We start from the raw sequence: 22121 nt of genomic DNA, 5'->3' as shown, positions 1-22121 counted from the left end.
AAACATAAAAAAAAAAAAAAAGTAGCAACAACCAAAGCATACATAGTGAGTCCTATGTTCTCTAATTCTTCATAGTCTATCCATTAGGCTCTGACTGTTCCTTTTGAATTTCATCTCCAAACTGGGTGCACTTGAAGACCCAAAGACTTTCACAACAATGACTCCTAGCAACTCTCCTCAAATCCTTCCCTCTTGCTTTCGGTTAAACCCTCAGATATGCCTTACCTGTATTAAGCCATCCTCCTTGCCTTCAGTCCCTTTCTTCCTCAATTTATTCTGTACTCTGTAGCTAGATTCATCTTCCAAAAGACAAATGCGCTGATTGGGTCACTTTCCTCATATCAAAACATCTTGTGCTCCTGAATAAAGTCTATACTTCTCAACCTAGCATTCAATGACTTCCAAAGTCTAGCCCAATAAATCTCTCTAGAGCCTTATCGCCATATTTTCTAATTACACAAGCTTAGACTTCTGTCAAATCAACCCCCTGTCCTCCAACTTGTCCTGAACTTTCTATCTTGGCTCATGCCATTCCTACCATAAAGAATGTCTACCACTCCCCTCCAGCTGCCACTGCTCATGACCTTCTTGCGTCTCTGCATTTATTCATGTAAACAGGGACACACAGATGATATCTCCTGCCCTACCCACCCCCCCCCAACCGGGCAAAAAAAAATTAACAACAGCTAGCTTTTATTAAATGCTTACTTTGTGCCAAGCAGTTTTACATATTATTTCTAATGCTCTCAATAAACTTAAGAAGTAGGCATTATTATTCTGCTTGTAAAGATGAGAAAGCCAACGTTCAGAAACACCAAATCATATATTTAGGAAGTTATCTCAAATTAAATTTGAGTTAACTCAGTAAGTTGCCTCAAATCATATACTTAGTAAGTGGCAAAGCAAGGATTTGAACCCAGGCTGCCTAAGTCCAGAGCCATTGCTCTAAACACTAAGTTGCATTGCCTTTTTTTTTTTTTTGTCTGAACCATGTGACTATCTGAAATGATTTAATTTTACATGACATTTCCACTTACTGCTTCTTATACAATAAGCTTTCTCATGTTTGTCAGTTTAGCAAAGGGAGAACATGAAAATGCTACTTCTTTCCAATAAAAGAACAATGCTCAAATTGCAACTTCAAGGAATGTCTTTTCTTGTCACAAAGATTACTTTCACCTAAAATATTTTCAAAGAAATTCATTCCAGGCAACTTTTTCAAAGGTGATTGCAAATTACTATTCATACACTGTGATGGTTTTACAGATTATTAATAATAAGAGGATTTTGCGATTACCACCCAAGAATTGTAACAGATATCTATCAAATTGGCAAAGATTGTAAAAACTGACCTACTCAATGCCATTGAAGGTGCAGTGAGACACACACTCTTATACACAGGGTAACCACCCTCTGATCCAGTTATCCCACTTCTGGGAATCTATCCTAAAGGAAGAAAAAAAAAAACAGAGATGCAATCAAAGATAAATGTACAAAAATGTTTGCCCCAGTGTTATTTAAAATAGTAATATTATAAAGAATCAACCGAGAAGTCCCACACTAGGAGACCAATATCCTGTTCAGAGAAAAACGTAGGAACAAAACGATGTATATAAAAGTATAATTCCATGTTTTAAAAAATTAAAAAATGTGTACATGCAACGAAAGAACTAGAAAAATGTACATTAAAATGTTAGCAGTAATTATTTCTAGGTGATGGGTTATAAATGATTTTCCATTTCTTTACAATTATGTTCTTTTCAAAATTTGCCACGGTGGAACATGAATTACTGCAAACAGGAAAAAAAAAAAAAACGTTTAAGTGGCTATAATTACTGAAAATGATCCTGAACCTAACAAGGGCATATTACTTGGAAAAGAAATACTTCCTAGTGGGAAAAAAAAAAAAAAAAAAAGTCAAACTGGTTTTGTTTCCAGCTTCTGTTATACTCACACTTACTTTTAAACTGTGTAAAGAATGTCATCCAAAATTCAGTAGTATTCACACAATTGCACTAGGCTCACTATCTAAAAGTCAGCCAATGCTTCAACAGAAAACACCACAGTTAAATGAACTGTTTTATTGTATGTCTACTGAGAATAATAAATGTCCAATTAATCCTAACTCAAAACATGCAAAATGGAAAAACCGAAAAACTATTCTGGTTTTGCAAATTAACTATGTATACTGTTGTTCCCTTATAAGCACATCACAATTAAGTCTGGAGGGGGGAGGAACTTGAAAATAAAGCTGGCAAACTACCGGCATTCACTAAAAATGCACAGTGATGCATTTTATCTACATGAACATTTCTGTCCTAGGGCATAGTTAACTTTAGTGGCAAAAGATGATTTTCATCGGTGTAGAAAAAAGATTAAGCTGTTCTATAAAAAAACAAAACAACAATAAATAAATAAACATTCTTGCATTAAACACAGAATTAAAACTGCCAACTGAACTGGGGGCAGGGAGGGGGACTTCGCTACAGTTTGGCATATATGCAGAGAGCGATTTGCCGCCGCCCCCCCCCCCCCAAAAAAAAGGTCTTGGAGTAAAGTAAAATAGACAGTAAGGAAACAATTCTTATTTTACTTTACTGTATTTTAAACTGGGAAACTGGTTTTCTTGTAATAGTAAGCTGTCAGAAAATAACACCACGGGTGGGGGGGAAAAATACCACAGAAATAGGTGTTGAGCTACTAAGAAAATTTTGAAAATATCACACTGATTTTACTTAGAAAAAGAGTATCATTCTATTTCCACTCTACCGTGAAAATACAACATTTATTTATAAAACATGTGTCAGGTCCTGGCAAACAAATTATTAGACTATAAATTCCTTATAGTAGAAACTACAGCGTCACATCTCAGTTTCCATCAAAGAACTTAATATTGGGTCATGCAAACATCTGTTCAATGACTGAATCTGAAATCTATTAATAAAATCATGCAACATTTTTACATGCATTCAATGGAATGGAAAAGGTAGATCAAAAGACATCAATGATTTGGGCTAGACACTAAAACTACATAAAATCCAAAGATTAGTGTTAAATTTCAACTGCTAAAATAATTAAGTTATGGTTGCTTGCTTAATGTTCTATAATACAGCCAACCTGTCTAGAACAGAATGATCCTGTTTATAAATGCATTTTTAAATATCACTGAAAACACAGTGAATGAATTTACTCTTCAGATTACACATCTGAACAATTTGAAATGTTCAGTTTGCCATAGGAGATAATTTCCTACTACTAATTTAGAAACTTACAAGCTACATTTGGGATTTGCCCAAAGAAACAATTGCACCCAGTTCTTTGTGCCTCTCTTACTTTTACACTTTTGTGGTTAATAACTATAACAGTTCTATCCTGAGCAAAGTTATTTTATACAACCAGCATAAATGTACACTGCAAACAACCATGAATGTTACAGGTATATATACTTGTGAGTTCAAAGTAAGGTACTTCAAGTTTTAATTAATCCAACAGTACCTTTTACCAGTTACAAAGTGTAGCTTCGTATATTCCTATTCTTATGAAATATGGACTAACTTGAATAAATTCTGAAACCAAACACGGGATTACATATTTAATTCCAAATTCTGTTACCTTTACCATTCTACACTTTGAACCAATCTCTATCAATGGCAACTAAATAGGCTAGAAATAGAAAACTGAATATGTAAAGTAATTTTTTCCCAGACTTATCTGGAATTAGCCTAAAAAAATAAGTCATCAGTACCTTTAAAAAAAAGCCATTAACTTCTCTAATGATTGAAGTTAATTTCATAAAACATATTTAATCCACCATGTGCATAGCATATACTTCTGAAAATTGTATTAAAACGATTATTTTTAGACCACTTATAAAAGTACACTATTTCTTGTTTCAACTCCACCATAGTCATCACGCACAATTTCCTTTTCTTGTTGGTACACACATTTACTTTCTACCTCTAAAGGCCTATTTTCAAGCGGAAACAACAGCATGGCATAGTTCTCTGTTAAACTGCTTTGCTGATCAGTACATCATGATAAGCTAAGCTTATAGGTTCAATACTCTTCTGGATCATTTAACTTTGAAACAAAGTGCCCTCTTAACCACTCATCTCAAAACTGTGAGAAGGGGACTGTAAAGAGTGTGTGAAATCATTCAGTGTCCATAACCACTATTACAAAAATGCATAACCTGAATGGGCCAATATTAACTCTGTACATGAAAGACTGAAAAGCACATAAAAACTATCACTTGTAATCCCCAACATTCACGCGCAAAAAGGGGAGAGGGGGGATGGATGCTTCATCTCAATAACATATGAAAGCTTAAATACATTCATGTTTAACCCTGATCACTTTCATAAGATGTGAATTTGGCATTAAGTCATGCAGCAATATATGACATCAGAATGGACAGGATATACTTGGAAATACGCCATAACTCTTTTTAAAACTGATGAGTTTAATCTGAAAAAGAACATTAGGAGGAAGTAATTTTAAGTTCACAATTTTAAACTCACCACAACATTAATATATAAACCGTTTATACAATTTTTTTTCTTTTCTTTTTTTTTTTTTACTGAACTTCCAAAGTATGAGAATTTTAGAACCGGGAACTCAGAGGTTATTTGACGTTGCAGGAACATTTGTTGGGTCCCTAGCATGTGTCAAACACAGAGCTAGGTGCTTGCAGGTAACTCAATTATTTGACTCACTTCAGAGGTGGTGAAGTTCTCTGCTTATGCCAAATCAAACCATCTAGATTCCAGAACTAGAAACTCCGAGCAATGCCCTCACAGTGGTATAATTTCTATCCAAACAGACTGGTATCATTCTCCCTTTGAAACTCAAAAAAATGTCAACAATGCAATGCTAACCTTATTTAACAGAAACAATGGTCTCTGTGTTTTGAATAACTGTAAAGAATTATAACAATCTAAAAATTCAACTAAGTACTAGTTGCATAATTTACTGCAAAGAACAAAACATGGAGCTGTCAGTTTTAAGATTATAAAGACATGGAAAACAAATTACACAAATTGCAGATATCATTTAAAAATCCCTTTGTAGGGGCACCTGGATGGCTCGGTCAGTTAAGCATCTGACTCCTGATTGCAGCTCAGGTCATGATCTCACAGTTTGTTTGTGAGATCAAGCCCTGCATTGGGCTGTGCTGAAAGCATGGGGCCTGCTTGGGATTCTCTCTTTCTTCCTCTCCCTCCCTCCCTTCCTCTGTGCCTCTCCCCCATTCGTTCATGCTCTCTCTCTTTCAAAGTAAACATTAAAAATTAATTAAAACTCCCTTTGTAAGAAAAAAAAGTAATTATCAATATGAAGAATTAGATGCTTGATTGGAAAGTCTATTTTATATAAAAGATTATCAGCCATATAATAACAAAGTTCACAAATGATAGTAAACTTTTAGCAAGATAGCAAGATTTTAAGTTACTTAACGATTCGAATCTAAGTTACAACAGAATGTAAAACTCCCTGAGGACAAAGACCCTGTCTAATTCATCTCCATATCCCGAACAATCAGCACTCTCTTGTTAAATGTTGAAGAGAGAGGTGAACAAACATATGAACTCTAAATTCAAGCTATTGGGAAATTCAACCTAACAACCTAAAAGATATTTTTTTATAACTCAAATGACTTTTTAAGTAATAAATAATAATACTCAATGCCAGTGACAACTGTCTTGATACTTAAGACTGATGACTGTGGCTATCACTTTAATTAGTACAACGTATTCTTGGAAGGAATTCACAGATACATCAAGAAGACAAGTAAATTCATATACTTTGATTCAGCAGTCCTTCTTCCGGAAATTAATCCCAAAGAAATATTCCAAAAGAAAGAAAATGTTGCATATACAAAAGTGTTTATTTCATTATTTTAGTTAGGGGAAACAAACTGCCTATAATGCCCAACAAAGGGTAGATGAACTACTTTGCAACCTCCGAAAAAGGTTTAAAATAAAGATTAACCTCCTAATTGGTCTTCCTGCTCACACTCTTGCCCACCTCAACTCCCTGCCAAGCTGATTTCCACACAGAACGATTCTCAGAAACTCTTCTCCGTAAAATCCTCCAATAGATGGTTGCTCATCTCAAAGTAAAATCCAAAGTTCTTACAATGACCTATAATGCTCAGTTACTTCTCTAACCTAAACTCGCACTCCCTCCTGCTCACTGTCTCCCTAGCTGTTCTCAAAAAGGCCAAATATACTGAGGGGGTCTTTGCGCCTGTAGTCCTCTCGGCCTATAACCTTCTTCCCTAAGACAGCACACATAACTCGCTTCTTTCAGGTCTCTGCTCCAGTCGCATGTCTTCCCTGCCACCGTTTCTCTCTTTCCCCTCCCCTACTTCACTCTTCTCCATAGCTCTTATCGTCTAACATAGTCTGTGTTTATTTGGTTACGGCCCATCTCTCCTGATTAGACTATAGCTCTATGACAACAAGAACTCGATTTTATTCACACAATAGGCATTCAAAAAGCATTTGTTGAATTAATATTAAAGGTTGATACAATAATTTTTAACTACATGAAAAACCATGCATATAAATATGATTGGAGGAGAACAGGAAAAATGAATAGTTTGATTTGTGAAAATGTTCACGTGCTGATATTATTAAGCAGTTTATACAATAAAAATTACATCAGTTGTGATTATGATTTTAGGCTGCCAAAAGTCTCTATAACAATCTTATTTCTTTGGAAGCCACTAGTGTATTGATTTAAAACTGACTAGTACTAGTTATTAGTGACAACTTTTCCTCCTAAAATTGTAAGAACAATTACTCCAAAATCTTGTTCCTAAAGACCCAAAGTTTAGTCTAAAGTGTCAACAGTGTCAATCTTGAGGTTCACACAGAAAGTGAACAGTTTTAAACAGTTTTAATATGGAATTGAATAATACTCAGGATTCCAGTTTACTTTTGAGACAGGTATCTATGTTTGGCTTCAGAGTGTCCCTGAAACTGGTCTAGTACTTTTTTTTTTTTTTTTCCTGGGGAAAGAGTCTATATATTTCATCATAATCTCAAAGGTGTCAGTGGCCTAGAAAAGGTTAAGAACTACTATTTTATATCGGAAGTAAAATGCAATATTCTACTATAAGCCATCTCTCAAAAGGACAGAATATGGATAACACCTAGACACATCTTTGTAATCATTCAATTCATCCACAAACTACTGAGTGCCTCCCTTGTGCCAGGCACCGTGTGATCCTCAATACCTCGCACCTAATCACATTTTGCAGTGCAGAATTCAAAATACCAAGGAGACAGGATTCAGTGAAACGCCAGACTAAAAAACAGCTTCAACCGATGCAAATATAATGTCAAAACAGAAAGTGTTGTAAGAAATCCTAATAAAGACAGAAAGAAAGGGGCTCTGGGACTGATTTAGTGATTATTATGTCAAAATACTGCAGATATCAATTACACGAAAAGAAAAGAAAAAGTACACGTACACATGCCCGCCCCCACACACTGACAGGAAACCAGAAGAAAAGTTTCCAAATCCTGTTTCCAGCAGCATCCCTTCTGAGACTGCCCTACAGCATGCTTCTGAAGGTAGGAGCCCCACCTTAAAACCAAGAGCTGATACCTTACTCCTGACGGTGATGAAAACAGAAAGAATCCTCATCCCACATCCAGGAAGCAGAAAACTGTGGCCACCTGTAAGGCCCTGGCCCCTTAACCTCCTACCCTGGTATTCCCTTGTCTCTTATACTCTCCTCCCTTCAAAGCAGTGACAAAACCATCTTCCCTCCCAAAAAGGAATACATAACTCAGTCATAGTTCTTTTTTCCAACAAGAGGTCAAAAGGTCCCCCAAACTCTCGGTGCTTCGCCCTGCGAGGAGATCCCAGTTCTCGGGCGCAAGAATCTTCCCCCTCACCTTCTCCCTTTAGCAGTAAATTACACAATTCGGCTGAAGACACCGTCCTTAACTTCCTGAGGGGGACAAGTGACATTCCTACCGGCCCCAGTGTGAAGGAAGACAAGAATCACACGGTGACCCCTTCCCTCACAAAATTCAGGGATGAAGCAGAGACCCAAGAAGGGCAACGCCGAAAAGGCGAACACATGGCAAAGCTACGGAAGACGTGGGGGAAAGAGGGCGGGAAAGGGGCAGGGAGGTGGAGTGGGGCGTAGAGATGTCAGCCCTCGGCACGGGTGGTGGGGGGCAGGGGGGAAGGAAGGAAAGGGAGACCCCGACCCTGCCAGAAGTGAACGCAGGGAGGGCAACGCTCCCGCCTACTCTCCGCACCTCTCTAGCAGAGGAGGGAGGACAGAAAATTCACCTAACCCTCCAGCCCCCTCTTCGCGTGCCCCCCAAGGGGAGAGCTGGGTTGGAGGGAAGGTCTGACCCTAGTCTGGGGACATGCACGAAGAGGGAAAAGGTAGCGATGTCCAAGCTTCTGCATCTCTCGGGCAGTGAGTGGCGAGGGCACTGTGTCCGAGGAGATGGCGAGGGAAATGGGCTTGTGCCATGACACCTCGGGGAGTTGGAGGGTGGGGGACACAATGTCCTCTTTCTCTCCCACACCCGGCCCGGGCCCCTCCCGTCCGTCTCCCGCAGGCCCCGCCACAGTCGACCGGCTCGGTCCGCGGGCGTGGTTGGCTCTGGCCCCGGCGGCGGCGGCAGGGCCTCCCGGAGCCCCGGCCCCTCCCGCCGGCCAGGCCCCCGGGCCGCCGCCCCGGACACCGAGGGAACGCGGAGGAGGAAGGGGGAGCCAGGGGACTGACCGGCGACATGAGCCACCTCAGCCCAGGCTCGGCCGACCCGCGTCCCCCGCTCCCTCTGGGGCCGGCTGGGCTCCCCGCCCCTCACTCACCCCCCCGGTCCGGCGCCTCCTCCACCTCCTCCTCCACCTCCTCCCTCTTCTCGGCCGTGGCTCCTGCTCCGGCTCTGCGCGGCGACGGCGGCAGCGGCGGCAGCGGCCTCGAGAGCGGCGGCGGCGGCGGCGGCGGCGGCGCCTCCAGAACGCGCACGCACGCAGCACGCTGACCCCGCCCCCAGTTCCACCCCGCCCCTCCGAGTCGCCGTCAGCTAGACTTTGGCCCCGCCTTCCCCACGGCTTTCCGGAGTCCGCTTAAAGGAGCCGCGCAGAGGAGCGTGGTGAGAGCTGAGGATCATGGGGAGGAACGAGGTGTTGGGGTATTGTGAAGAGCTGAGTAGGAGGTTGCGAAAGGCGGGAAACAGAATGAAGGAGAGTCCGACGATTCAGGAGGAATAGAATTTGGAAGGGAATGCAACCGTTCAACAAGTACTAACTGAGCACCTAGTAAGTGCCAGGCACTGTCTAGGCGCAAGGGATAATGCCCTAGGCAAGCAAAGGCCCTTGTGAAGCTTGATTCTACTGGGTTGGGAGAGTGGAGACAGACAACAAACTAAACAAAAATTTCAATCCGTATTATGTAGTGTGAAGACAAATAAAACCAGGAATGGAATGACTTTATTGCTGGCCAGATACTGCCCCACAGAGGAGACCTTTGAGCACCTATCATATACATAGGATATGAAGGAATGAGCCTAGCAAATGAGTGTGGAGGTGTGAGGGAAACAGCCTTTTCATGCTGAAAGACAATCAGCCATAAACTCAGAGTTGGGAATACACCTGGTAGGTTACAGGAACAGCAAAAGGCCAGTGTGGCTAAATGGAACCAGCTGGCCAGAGAGTAGCAATAGTTAAGTTGAGAGAGGTTTAGAAAGACCAGATCCTATGGAGCCTTGTGAGTTGTTATAAGAGCAACTGAAAACCATGGGAGGATGAGCAGAGGAATGACCACATCTGATTCACGTTTTAAAAAGTATTCTTGGGGCGCCTGGGTGGCTCAGTCGGTTAAGCAGACAACTTTGGCTCAGGTCATGATCTCACAGTCCGTGAGTTCGAGCCCCGCGTTGGGCTCTGTGCTGACAGCTCAGAGCCTGGAGCCTGTTTCGGATTCTGTGTCTCCCTCTCTCTGACCCTCCCCCGTTCATGCTTTGTCTCTCTCTGTCTCAAAAATAAAAACGTTAAAAAAAAAAAGTATTCTTGGGGGGCGCCTGGGTGGCTCGGTCGGTTAAGCCTCCGACTTTGGCTCAGGTCATGATCTCACGGTCTGTGAGTTCAAGCCCGTGTCGGGCTCTGTGCCGACAGCTCAGAGCCTGGAGCCTGTTTCAGATTCTGTGTCTCCCTCTCCCTCTGCCCCTTCCCTGTTCATGCTCTGTCTCTCTCTGTCTCAAAAATAAATAAACGTTAAAAAAAATTTTTTTTAAAAGTATTCTTCGGGCGCCTGGATGGCTCAGTTGGTTAAGCATCCACTGTTGATCTTGGCTCAGCTCATGATCTCCCGGTTGTTAAGATCGAGCCCCAAGTTGGGCTCTTCACTGATGGCGTGGAGCCTACTTAGGATTCTCTCTTTCTCTGCCCTTCCCCCACTCACAAGTACTGGAGCTCTCTCTCAAATAAATAACCTTAAAAAAATGTTTTTAAAGTTATTCTTGCTAATATGTGTAAAATACACAATAGGGAAGCACAAATGTCTGCAGGAAGACCCCTAAGGATGTTGGTGATGGTAGGTAACTTGTATGGCAGCAGAGAAACAGTGAGAAGGCTTTTCAGATATATTTTGGAGTGGATTTGGCAGAGAGTGTGTGAAGGAACAAACATCATGGATGATTCCTAGGTTCAAGGCCTGAAGGATGGGTTAATGGTGGTGCCATTTAATAAGATGGGGAAGACTCAACAGGAGAAATTTGGGGATGGGGGAAATTAGGAGTTCTGTTTTGTACATGTTACATGAAGTGCTTGTTATGCACCCACATGGAATATTGAGTACAACAATTGGATATATATTTGGGATTCATCAGCATAGATGCTTTTTAAGCCTTAAGTCTACATAAAAGCACTTAGGGAGGGAGAGTACTGGAGGAGAGGACTAAGAGGAATCCAACACTTGGAGATTAAGTAGAAAAGGAGGAAGGGCTACCAGTCAGATCAGAGGAATACCAGGAAAGGGTGAGTGATGGAAGATAAGAGAATTGTTTCTGGAAGGTGAGAGTCATCACTCTTATCAAATACTGCTGAAATAAATAAGCTGAGGACAGAGTTTGAACACTGGATTTGGCCGGATGAGGGTTACTAATGTCCTTGATGAAAGCAGTTTCAATGGTTCACAGGGGAGAAAGTCTGATTAGGGTGTGTGAACAAGAGAATGAGAAGTGAGGAAGAGAGAGTGTGTATAGCAAGTCTAAACAGCTCTTGAAGAGCTTTGCTGTCAAGGGCAACTGAGAAAAGGGCAGTACCCCAGGGGTATTTGGGATCAAGGGAGAGTATCTTAAGATGGGAGGAACGATCCTTTAGAGAGATAAATATGATAGCACAGAAGATAGGAGACAAGTGGAGAAAGATTGTCCTCAAGAAGAGAAGCAATGATGTCCTAGTGAAGGGCATGGCCTCCGGTAGGAATAAGGACTGTATGTTCACACACTATTTTTGGAGAGAAGGCAAAGTCTGTGGGTGCAAATGCAGGTAGGTTAAGTAGTCCATTTGGTGATGGCATGCTTAGGCCACTGCAGAGCAGAAGGGGACAGGTGGAAGCTAACACGCAGCCCCTGTACTGCCAACCAAGCAGCTATGAGGCCATACCCATCTGGAGGAAGCAGGGGTGGGGAGGGGCACCTCTTCTAATTACTCCAGCTGGAGGGGGTGGTGCCTTTTAGCAATTTGACCCACCCTCCTACACACACACACACACACACATACACACACACACACACACAGTGTGTATATTTTCCCAGTTTACATTGAGTACTGTATGTGCTAGCTACCTCACTGGATCTGATGAGATAGATCTGGGCTATATGCTTTCCTTTACTCTATGCGATAAAAACTGTGAATGGGGAGGGGCTATTGGCTATTTAAGGAGCTAAAAGAAGGTGAGCAAGACTTCTCTTGAAGCATTGAAGAGTTACTAGAGAAGTGTGGTGTAGACAACACTGAGGAGGACCCTCTTGAGCTGGTGGTCCTATATTCAAAGTGAGACCATTAGGCAAAGTTGTATGCTTCTCTCCAGCCACATTCCATTGCTTGAGGGATTGAAGGAGAGTTGGATTTGACCAGGGCTGGGTTTGCTGATGAAAGTCAATGAGAAGGTGAGGAAGTCTACACCAGGGAGTGGTTGTAGTGATAACCCCTTGGAACCTACACTGGGAGGGAAGAGAGGCAAATAATACAACAGTGGGGTCAAGGGTTTGGTGGTCCCTATGAGAAAGAGGAAACAGTGAAATAAGTGAGGAAAGGGGACTTTCCAAGGATCAAGCATGGGGAAGGGTGAGTGAGGGGGTTGGGAAAGAGGAAGTGAAGGTATCTATGAGGAAAAAATAGGCTCAGGGAGGAGCCTTGGAACCGAAGAACCAGCAAGGCCCTCGGGTTCTTGCCCTGTGGCAGCACACTTGAGCCATTGGTTGGGAGCAGGTTGAGGGAGCTGCACAAGCTGGGGAGAAACTGAGCACAGCAGGGAATAAGCCACCTGGATTCTGCCAGGTCCCTTTACAAGCCTTTGGGGAGCCGACTGGGTGCTTTGCTTTACCTGCCTTTTTTTTTCACCAAGGACACCCACGCATTTGTGTAGACATTTTATTCTGCCTGGTGTTTGACAGAAACCAAGTGACATCTTTCCTCCTGATATCCCCTTTTCTGCTTATGACACTATCTTTTTCAGTTACTCAACTGCCAAGCCTCAGCTGCCTTTAATCTTCCCCATCCCTGTGTCCAGTTAGTCCCCAAAGTGTAGCAATCTGTGCCGTCCGATAGAACATTATGCCATGTTCTTTATCTACATAGTCTGGTACAGCAGCCAATGTGGCTATCGAACACTTGAGATGTGGCTAACATGACTGAGGAATTGGATTTTAAATCTTATTTAACTTTAACGGATTTAAATTAGGCTTAACGAGGCACATATACCTGGGGGATACTGTATTGGACAGATGGGTAGAGGTCCTTCCTACACAATGTCTCTTCTTTTTATTTTTTTAAATTGTTTTTTAATGTTTATTTATTTTTGAGAGAGAGAGACAGAGCATGAGCGGTGGGGGTGGGGGAGGCACAGAAAGAAAGGGCGACACAGAATCCGAAGCAGGCTCCAGGCTCTGAGCTGTCAGCACAGAGCCTGACGCAGGGCTCGAACTCACAAACTGTGGGATCATGACCTGAGCCCAAGTTGAGCGCTTAACTGACTGAGCCACCCAGGCGCCCCACAGTGTCTCTTCTGCTTCTCTCCACCTCTGCTGCCATGCCTGATTACCTCTAGTCCAGACTTTTCCCATAGTCTCCTCTTTGGTCTCCTGCTTAGTTACTTCCCCTGCCATCTGTCATGTGTTCTTGCCAGAGCCACCTCTCTAAACGGTGGCCACATTGTGACCCCACCCTATTTTTAAAATTATTGCTATTTCTCTGTCAATTTCAAACTGGCATTTGCCCCGTGATGTGCGTCCATCCCACTTTTCCAGCCTTCCCTTGCACGGCACCCTTATTTAGAAAGAGCTGTTCCTCAAGCAAAATGGAACTACTGGCTGTAATTCCTACCAACTTTTTACAGAGGAGCCAACCTGTTTGCTTAAATTGTCTCCGCCTGGAATAGTGCCCCCCATTCCCTCTTCCAGCCCCCACATCTGTTGAAATCCTTGGAGGCCTGTCTCAAATTGCAGCAGCTACCTGGAACCTTTTCTGATTTTTCCTCTCCTCTGAAATCCCAGTTTCTGTTTTCACCTCACCTGTGGCACCTGCAAGCTGCCTTGTCGTATGTATTGTGTTTTCATTTTATTCCCGTCACTACATTTCCCTCCTTGCCGATCACTGTGTTTTAATCACGTTAGTGTCCCCTTGTCAGTCTTGCACCTTATATGTATGAGGTAATCCTCAATTAGCCACTGCATTGAATTACACGCTTTCATGGAAAGTGAAGCGAATTTATGCCTCTCCCTGACTGCGAGTACTATCACTAACCCCCAGAGAGAATGTTGTTATACCCTCGGAGAAACAAAACGGAAAAGAAGCAGAAGAAACCAAAAAAACCCACAATCATTCCATGGCACTTCTGTTACAGTTGATAATTCATTAGGTCAGAGCGCCAGGTTTGGGGCAGAACTCTGGGAAATTAAGAAGAAATGAATGAAAGAAGAAGAACAAGCAGGAAAAAACCTGAGAAACAGGTATTTGAAATAGATCATAATCATGACACATCTGGTAGCCAGTTTCTAGAGCATTCTGGAAACAACGTGGAGGTAGATGAGTCTTTGTCCCAGGAGTTGGATGACTTGGGGCTGAGTGATGAGGACAGTCTTACCTACAACCCCCTACCTCGACCAGCAAATGGACTCTTCTGTCTGCTGAACTTGACTGCCACAACATCTGTGTCTACGCTGTGCTGACAGGGTATTGATTTGCCTTTCTGTTTTTCTAAGAAAAGATAATTTTCAGGAGAATATTCTTTTGATAGCTTTCATCATTGGACTCGATGAACTGACCTTAAAATTAAAACAAAAGCAAACACATAACCATGACATTTCCTAACATGAGATTCAAACTTTTGAAGAGAAGTGGACTGTGTTTGTTTTCATGCTACTGTTTGCTGAGAATTTCTTCCAAGTGCTTTCCAAACTTAGGGTGCTTTTACAACTCAGTTCTATTTTGTAATCCTAGGGAGCGTTGTCAGCACACTTAGAACTGGCAGGGCCAGCATAGTTAGCAACTCCTAGGGTCAATTTATGGAAGACGTCTTTAAGAAGCATTCAGATTGTGATACAAATCAGTAAGAAGAGGCTTCCATCCAATAAATGTTTAGAAAATGTATTTTTAGACCAGGATTCCTGGGAACCTGTAACCCAACAGAATTACATATGCTAAATCCTGCAATACCTAATACACTTTTCTTGTTGGTGCGGTGGTTTAAAGGATTTGAAAAGCAGGCATATTTTACACAAAAAAACATACCTCACACATATAGGAACTTACACACATTTATTCAACAAGTTTTAACTGAGTGCTTGCTACTTTATGCTTGTTGCTACAGATATAAGTGACCGGGCATTGGTATACCATTTTACAGTTTTCAAAATGACACCACAGTGCCTAACTTAATCCTACAAACAAATATCATTAAAGTAGGTTTAAGTCTCATTTTGCAGAGGGGAAAACTTGCTCAAAGGGATTAAATGAACTGCACAGAAGCCGAGCTATTCATTGGCAAGATCTCAAACTGGAACCCAGATCTTTCGGTGTCAAAACATTGGTTGAATTAGAATATAAGTTCCCCGAGGGCACAGACTTGATCCGTTTTGTTCATTACTATATTCCCAGAGCCCAAAATGTACCAGGCATATTGTGGGTTCTCAATAAGTGTGTGTGTGTGTGTGTGTGTGTGTGTGTGTGTGTGTTGTGGAGAGAGGGCTGGGGAGAGAATATAAGCCAACCATCTAATTCATTAGCATATTTTTATATTTTAATTAATTACATGCTAAGCTGATCTTTTCTATATTAGTGCTATTCAGAGTATGGTTCAAAGACTGGTACTGGTCCATGAATTTTTTTATTGCCAGGTGCCTTAGCCCATTTTGGGCTGTTGCAACAAAATACCACAGGCTGCATAGCTTATAAGCAACAAATTTATTTCTCACGTTCTGGAGGCTGCAAGTCCGAGATCAAAGTGTCAGCAAGGTCACGTTCTGGTTAGAGCCTGCTTTCTGGTTTATAGTGGTGCCTCCTTGCTGTGTCCTCACCTGGTGGATGGGACTAGGATCTCTCTGGAACCTTTTTTTACAAGGGCACTAGTACCATTCATGAAATTCCACTCTTATGACCTAAGCACCTTCCAAGTCCCCACCTCCTAACACCATCATCTTTGGGGGTTAGGATTTCAACATATAGATTGGGGGGTGGATACAAGCATTCAGATCTTAGCACCAGTTGGCCTTAATGACAGAAAATGAGAGTGAGCATTTAGAATCCTTTGTGGCAACTTGACATCGCTGTGACATACAAGAAGCAATCAGTAGGCTTGTCCAGTTGAGCAGGGCAGAAACCAGTTCAGGTGTTGCCCGACTGCCTTGTGTGGTGAGTCACGTGGTATGAGCTGGATACTAGTTATAAAGCATCCAACTTTTTTTTTTAAACTTTTGACCCTCTTCACCCATTTTTCCTCCCCTCCCACCCCCACCTCTGGCAATCACCGATTTGTTCTCTGTTTCTATGAGCTTACAGTTTATTTTGGTTTGGTTTTGGTTTTTAGATTCCAAATATCAGAGACATTTTATGATATTTGTGTTTCTCTGTCTGACTTATTTTACATGTATATGTGTGTGTATATATCTCTATTTCTTCATCCATTCATCCATCCACGGACATGTAAGTTGTTTCCATATTTGGCTATGATAAATAGTGCTGCAATGAACGTGGGGGTGCAGGTATCCTTTTGAGTTAGGTTTTCATTGTCTTTGGATAAATACCCAGAATTGGAATTACTGGATCATATGTAGTTCTGTTTTTCATTTTTTGAGGAACCTTCATACAGTTTCCCATAGTGGTTGCACCAATTTACATTCTCACCAACAGTGCACAAGATTCCCTTTTCTCCATATCCTCCCCAACACCTGTTGTTTGTTGTTGTTGTTATGCTAGCCATTCTGACAGGTGTGAGGTGGTATCTCATGGTGGTTCTGATCTGCATTTCCCTGATGATGAGTGATGTGGAGCATTTTTTCACGTACCTGTTGGCCAGCTGCATGCCTTCTTTGGATCTTCTGTCCATTTTGGGGGGTTGTTTGGTTTGTTTATTTGCTTCTTTTTTTTTCTTTTTTTTTTTTTTGGCTATTGAATTATTTGAGTTCTTTATACACTTTTGATAATAACCTCTTTCAGATATAGGACTTGCAAATCTTTTCTCCCAGTAAGTAGGTTGCCTTCTTATTTTGTTGATGGTTTCCTTTTCTGTGCAGAGTTGTTTTAGTTTGATGTAGTCCCACTTGTTTATTTTTGCTTTTGTTGCTCTTATTTTTGGTGTCAGATTTTAGAAAATTATTGCCACTCTTATGTTTTTCCCTAATGGGGGGGGATTGTAAATGGGATTGTTTTCTTAATTTCTCTTTCTTAGAGTTTATTGTTAGTGTGGAAATTTTGGTGCATGTGCATCAATTTTGTATCCTGCGGTATTATCTAGTTCATTTACTCTAATACTTTTTCAATAGAGTCTTTAGGGTTTTTTTTTTTTATATAATATCATGTCATCTGCAAATAGTGACTGTTTTACTTCTTCCTTTTTAGTTTGGATGCCTTTTCTTTCTTTCTTTCTTTCTTATGCCTAATCTTCGAGGAAAAGCTTTCAGATTTTTACTATTGAGTATGATATTAGCTTTGGGGTTGTCCTATGTAGGCTTTATGTTAAGGTCTGTTCCCTCTGTTCTCTCTATACCCTCTTTGTTTTTCTCATAAATGGATGTCGAATACTGTCAAAGGCTTTTTCTGCATCTGTTGAGATGATCATATGATTTTTATTCTTCATTTTGCTCATGTGGTGTATGACATTAACTGATTTGCAGATGTTGAACCATCCTTGCATCCCTGGAATAAATCCCACTTGATTATGGTGTATGATCCTTTTAATATATTGTTGAATTCAGTTTGCTAATATTTTGTTAAGGATTTTTACTGTATCCATCAGGGATATTGGACTGTAATTTTTTTTCCTGTGGCATCCTTGTCTGGTCTTGGTATCAGGGTAATGCCAGCCTTGGAAAATGAGTTTGGAAGTATTCCCCTCTTCTATTTTTTTTTTTTTGGAAGAGTTTAAGAAGGATTGGTATTCTTCTTTGAATGTTTGGTAGAATTCACCAGTGAAGCCATCCGGTACTGGACTTTTGTCCATTGGGAGGTTTTTGATTACCGATTCAACCTGCTTACTGGTAATTGGTCTGTTCAGATTTCCTATTTCTTCATAAGTTAGTCTTAGTAGATTGCATGTTTCTAGGGATTTAATCATCTATTTAATCCTAACCAGTTTGGCTATTTGTCACCCACCTTCTTCTCCTCCTGGATATTCTTTACTTTTTTGGAAAGAGAACACTTCACGCCTTTGGAATAAAAGAGTTAACAACAGATGTGAAATAACAAAACAAAACACACAAAACTGCTTTTCACCACAGAAGCTATATCTCCTGATCTTATGCTGTGGAGGCATCATTGTTCAGGAATTAAATATATGGTTTCTGGAGTGAGACTTCTTGTGTTTAAACACAGGTTCTGCCACTTACCGACTGTGCAAACTTGGGCAAGTTGCTAAACCTCTGGCAGCCTCAGTGTTCTTATCTGTGATATAATAAAAGTACAGAATTTCACAGGGTTTTGGTAAAAATTATGTGGTCAGACATGTACAGTGGTTTTCACAGAGCCTGTCACATAATGACAAAATGCTGCTTTATGTTATAAGAAATATTATCTATCATTTCATCTTGGGCGCATAAAAATTCATGCTGCTTGAAAGATTTAAAAAATATTGACTATGAAGGTGATTCTGTAACTATCCAGGCTTGTAAATAGATGGTCGCTTTTCAATTATTCACATTATTAAAAGATAATGAACATCAGCTAATTCCAAGTTCCCTTATATTTGCTTTTTAGTACATTGGGGGACATTTGTCTTTTTAAAAAATTTTTTTAAGTTTATTTATTTTGAGAGAGACAGAGACAGCAAGCGTGGAGGAGGGGCAGAGAGAGAAAGGGAGACAGAGAATCCCAAGCAGGCTTTGCACTGTCATTGCAGAGCCTGACGTGGGGCTCAAACTCACGAAACCACGAGATCATGACCTGAGCTGAAACCAAGAGTCAGATGCTTAACCAACTGAGCCACCCAGGTGCCATGGGACACTTGTCTTTTATGTGGCCATTAGATGCAGTTTCTATTTCTGCAGCACAGGTTGCTCGGGCGGTAAAAGAAGGCAGGTGCGTGTCCTGAAATGCATGAAGTACATCCTAGTGGAGAGTGCACACACAGGTAAGCAAGAGCTGTTTGCTCGGTGATGTGTGTATTGCCTACTTATATGTTTTATGCCACAGACTTTATCTGCAGGGTCCCTTCCTGCTAAGTTGTAGCCAGCTCATTCTTTTCCATTTCCTTCTGGGAACACCGTCATCTAGAAGGAAGCAGCTACTCAGCCATGCGGCACTGTAACTCCTAGGAAGAATCAAGGATTTCTGCAGCAAGGAAATTGGATACGGATGAACACCAGGGAGGACACTGCTGGCCACTGAAGGGAAAGCCCAATGTAGGCAGGAGGCCAGAATGCGCCAACGGTAAGCCAAGTTTTTTCTTATCAGAAGAGAAAAGCTTGCACTTAACTGCACTATCAAGGAAAAGACGGTCCCCAGCCTTCAGTAAGTGGAGGGAAAAGGAATCCAGGAGGGCTTGCCCTAGCTTTGTGGATATGAGTTAACATTATTTATTCTGTAATAAAACTCAAGCACATGTAAACCACTGAATTAGGCAACCTGAATATATACAGAATTTATAGAAGGCAAGATAGTGTGGTTAGGTTTGCTAGATTTAGCGAGTGAAAAGACAAGATGTCCGGTTAAATTTGAATTTCATATAAACAAACATGTTTTTAGTATAACTATGTTCCATGCAATATTTGGGGTTTGTTTATCTGAAATTCAGGACATTCTGTATTTTATCTTGCAACTCAAAGTGTGATTAAACATGTAGACTGTGGAACCATACTGTGTAAGTTCAAAATCTGGTCCTGCCGCTCATCCGCTACGTGACCTTGGTCATGTTACTTAACCTCTCTGAGCCTCGGTTTCTCTGTGTATAAAACGAAAACAGCATTTACTTCATTGAATTGTTGTGAAGATTAAATAATACATAAAAATTCATAATGGTAACTGACACATAGTGAATGCTGATAAAAATACCAGCTACTTTTGTAGGAAGCATAAGTGGTTATTTACTACCTCCAAATGTTTTCTTCAGTTGACATTATGATTCCAAGTACCTTTTACAAAAAAACCTAGGTGGAGATGGTTTTGTCTCCTATTTTCACGTTATTTTCAATTTTGTTTACATCCAATGAAATTAGTATAACTTTTAGGACCGCTATCTATCGCATAAAGGAGCACACAACCAACATCTTATCATCAGGTTTCCTGTTTTTCCCTGGTGGCCTAACACATCAGCCCAATCTTAAAGATGTCCTAAAGGCCAAATTTCCTCTGAGAAATGTGTTGAAACTTTCGCAAAGTACTACTTGAGTATTTACTAGGTGAAACTCAGGAGCCAATACCAGCTCTAGCATGGGGTTTTGTCAGAAGGGTATTTGCTGTAATGGGATTTCTGTGCTCTGTAGGTTGCTTAAGAGCAGCCACTTCGTATGGAGTTACAGTTCTTGCATATAACAGGATTCTGTTAGCACAAAGTTGAGAATCAGACAAGCAGAAATATTACTACAATAGTAGACTTAGTATCCAAAAATCTGGTTCTACCACTCAACACGAGTCGCCTGGTACTTTTGAACATTTGCTTCCTCATTTATAAAATGAAAACATCAATACACCTTAAAAGGCAAGAATCAAGTTAAATGAGATAACGTAATGGACAATACGGTACTAGGAATAATAGAAGTACTCCGTAAGTATTCTTAACATGAATCTGCTTATTCATTACAAGGAAGACTGAACACCAGAACACAGAACGTTCGGCACACTGAACACAGAAAGACTGAAGCCTGGGGTTTGCGCTACTTTATATGGCTGAGCTAAAACAGTAACTCCTTACTTTGTCCATGTCTGCTTCTGGATGAGAACCAATAATTTCTAAACAATGATACAACCTAAGGGGAATTCAAGCAAGGACTGCATCTTTCCCATTGACAGTAACTCTGTGTGTGTGTGTGTGTGTGTGTGCGCGTGTGTGTGTGTTGGAGGCAGGCAGTGGTGAGACAGGGAAAGGTCAGGGAAGGAGTTGGAAATTTCTTTTTCATTTAATAAGTAGGTTGAGCCAGATACTGATGTTTGTGTGTGAAAAAATATTAGTTTGAGGCCAGAAAGCAGAAAACACACTTCCAGTAAATTTACAATATTAATTTTGAGTTTCAGAAGCAAATCCCAAATGCAAACCAGATTCAGAAATTATGACCTCAGCTTTTCCAGAGTGTGTACTGATTAGGCTTTTGCAGATTAACCAGAGGTAGAACGTCTTAGGGGAAAAACCTAGGAGAGAAAAATAGAATTCATGAGAACATCCAAACTCAGAGAGTGAAATTTCCTGTCTTCGCGTTTGCTGCTGACTGAAGGAGTATGGGCTTTTCTAAGGAGGAGAGAGGGGTGAACTTAGGGTTTTGTCAAGGGGATTACCAAGGGAAGTAGTTGTTTATGGACTGGAAGGTGGTAAGGAGTCCGTGGCTTTGCAGGGCAATACATGATGGCAAAGTAGGGCAACGATGCTGGAAGTTGTAGAATGAGCTAGATGACTACTTTGAAAGTCAGTTCATAAACATTTATATATTAAGTATCAACTATGTTATTAAGCTTTCAGGGGATACAATGACACATAAAGCACAGACAGTGAGACCTGAGAGGAAGAAGATAAAAGGAAGGCTGTGGAACCAGAGTGTTAAGAAATCTCATAGCTGACAATTTGCTAGCAAAGAACAGGATGCCTACAAAATTCGTTAAGTGTCAGGTATGCTGGGGACGTGGCTGACGGCCTTGCCTGAGCTTTGAACTTGGCAAAGGGTAGAGGGGAAGCATTTCTCGAGGCCTTCCCTTGCCTCCTATAGAACAGAGGTGCTCGGTGTAAAGGAAGAAAAGCCAGAGTATGTGCATCTCTGTACAGGGGTCTGAAATGAATCATAATCTTCCTGGGGGAAAGGGGGAGTGGGGGAGGGGAGTTGTAGGGTCTCACCTCCCCTCTCTTCATCCCCTGAGCTGTCATTGCCAAAATGAACAGATTATCACAATTTCAGCCCATGCAGCTATCTCGCTAATGTTCATTTGCTGATTTTAATGAGTTCCAGAACCAATTTGTGATCTTATAATCAGCTCAGGTTCACCGCTGAAAGAAAGTGCTGTAAGTC

At 41.2% G+C, this 22121-nt stretch overlaps 1 protein-coding gene and 1 long non-coding RNA gene across 4 annotated transcripts in view; one reads left to right on the top strand and one right to left on the bottom strand.

Annotated features, from left to right (window-relative positions):
- Nucleotides 1-8997, bottom strand: part of RAP1A (RAP1A, member of RAS oncogene family) — a 78320-nt gene extending 69323 nt beyond the window's left edge. Inside the window, exon 1 of one of the 2 annotated variants that reach the window (XM_042998184.1) lies at nt 8848-8997. Coding sequence is in view for 1 of the 2 variants with exons in the window: in XM_042998181.1 (XP_042854115.1) it covers nt 1353-1366 (14 nt within the window). In the remaining variant the exon portion in view is untranslated. Of the gene's footprint in view, nt 1-1352; nt 1460-8847 lie in introns of those variants that run through there. The other variant, XM_042998181.1, reaches the window with a different exon arrangement.
- On the top strand, nt 8990-21721 carry LOC102963521. 2 transcript variants are annotated; one of them, XR_001509622.2, is made up of 4 exons: nt 8990-9131; nt 18965-19042; nt 19186-19341; nt 21574-21721. It is a non-coding gene; the product is annotated as an uncharacterized LOC102963521 (long non-coding RNA). The 2 variants fall into 2 exon arrangements; XR_444147.3 differs by having other exon boundaries at nt 18960-19042.
- Nucleotides 21722-22121: the final 400 nt, after the last annotated feature.

This window comes from Panthera tigris, chromosome C1, assembly GCF_018350195.1.
Source record: "Panthera tigris isolate Pti1 chromosome C1, P.tigris_Pti1_mat1.1, whole genome shotgun sequence".
In the NCBI taxonomy this organism is placed as follows: domain Eukaryota; kingdom Metazoa; phylum Chordata; class Mammalia; order Carnivora; family Felidae; genus Panthera; species Panthera tigris.
Note: the sequence above shows the minus strand (reverse complement) of the source record. Positions and strands in the feature narration are given on the sequence as shown.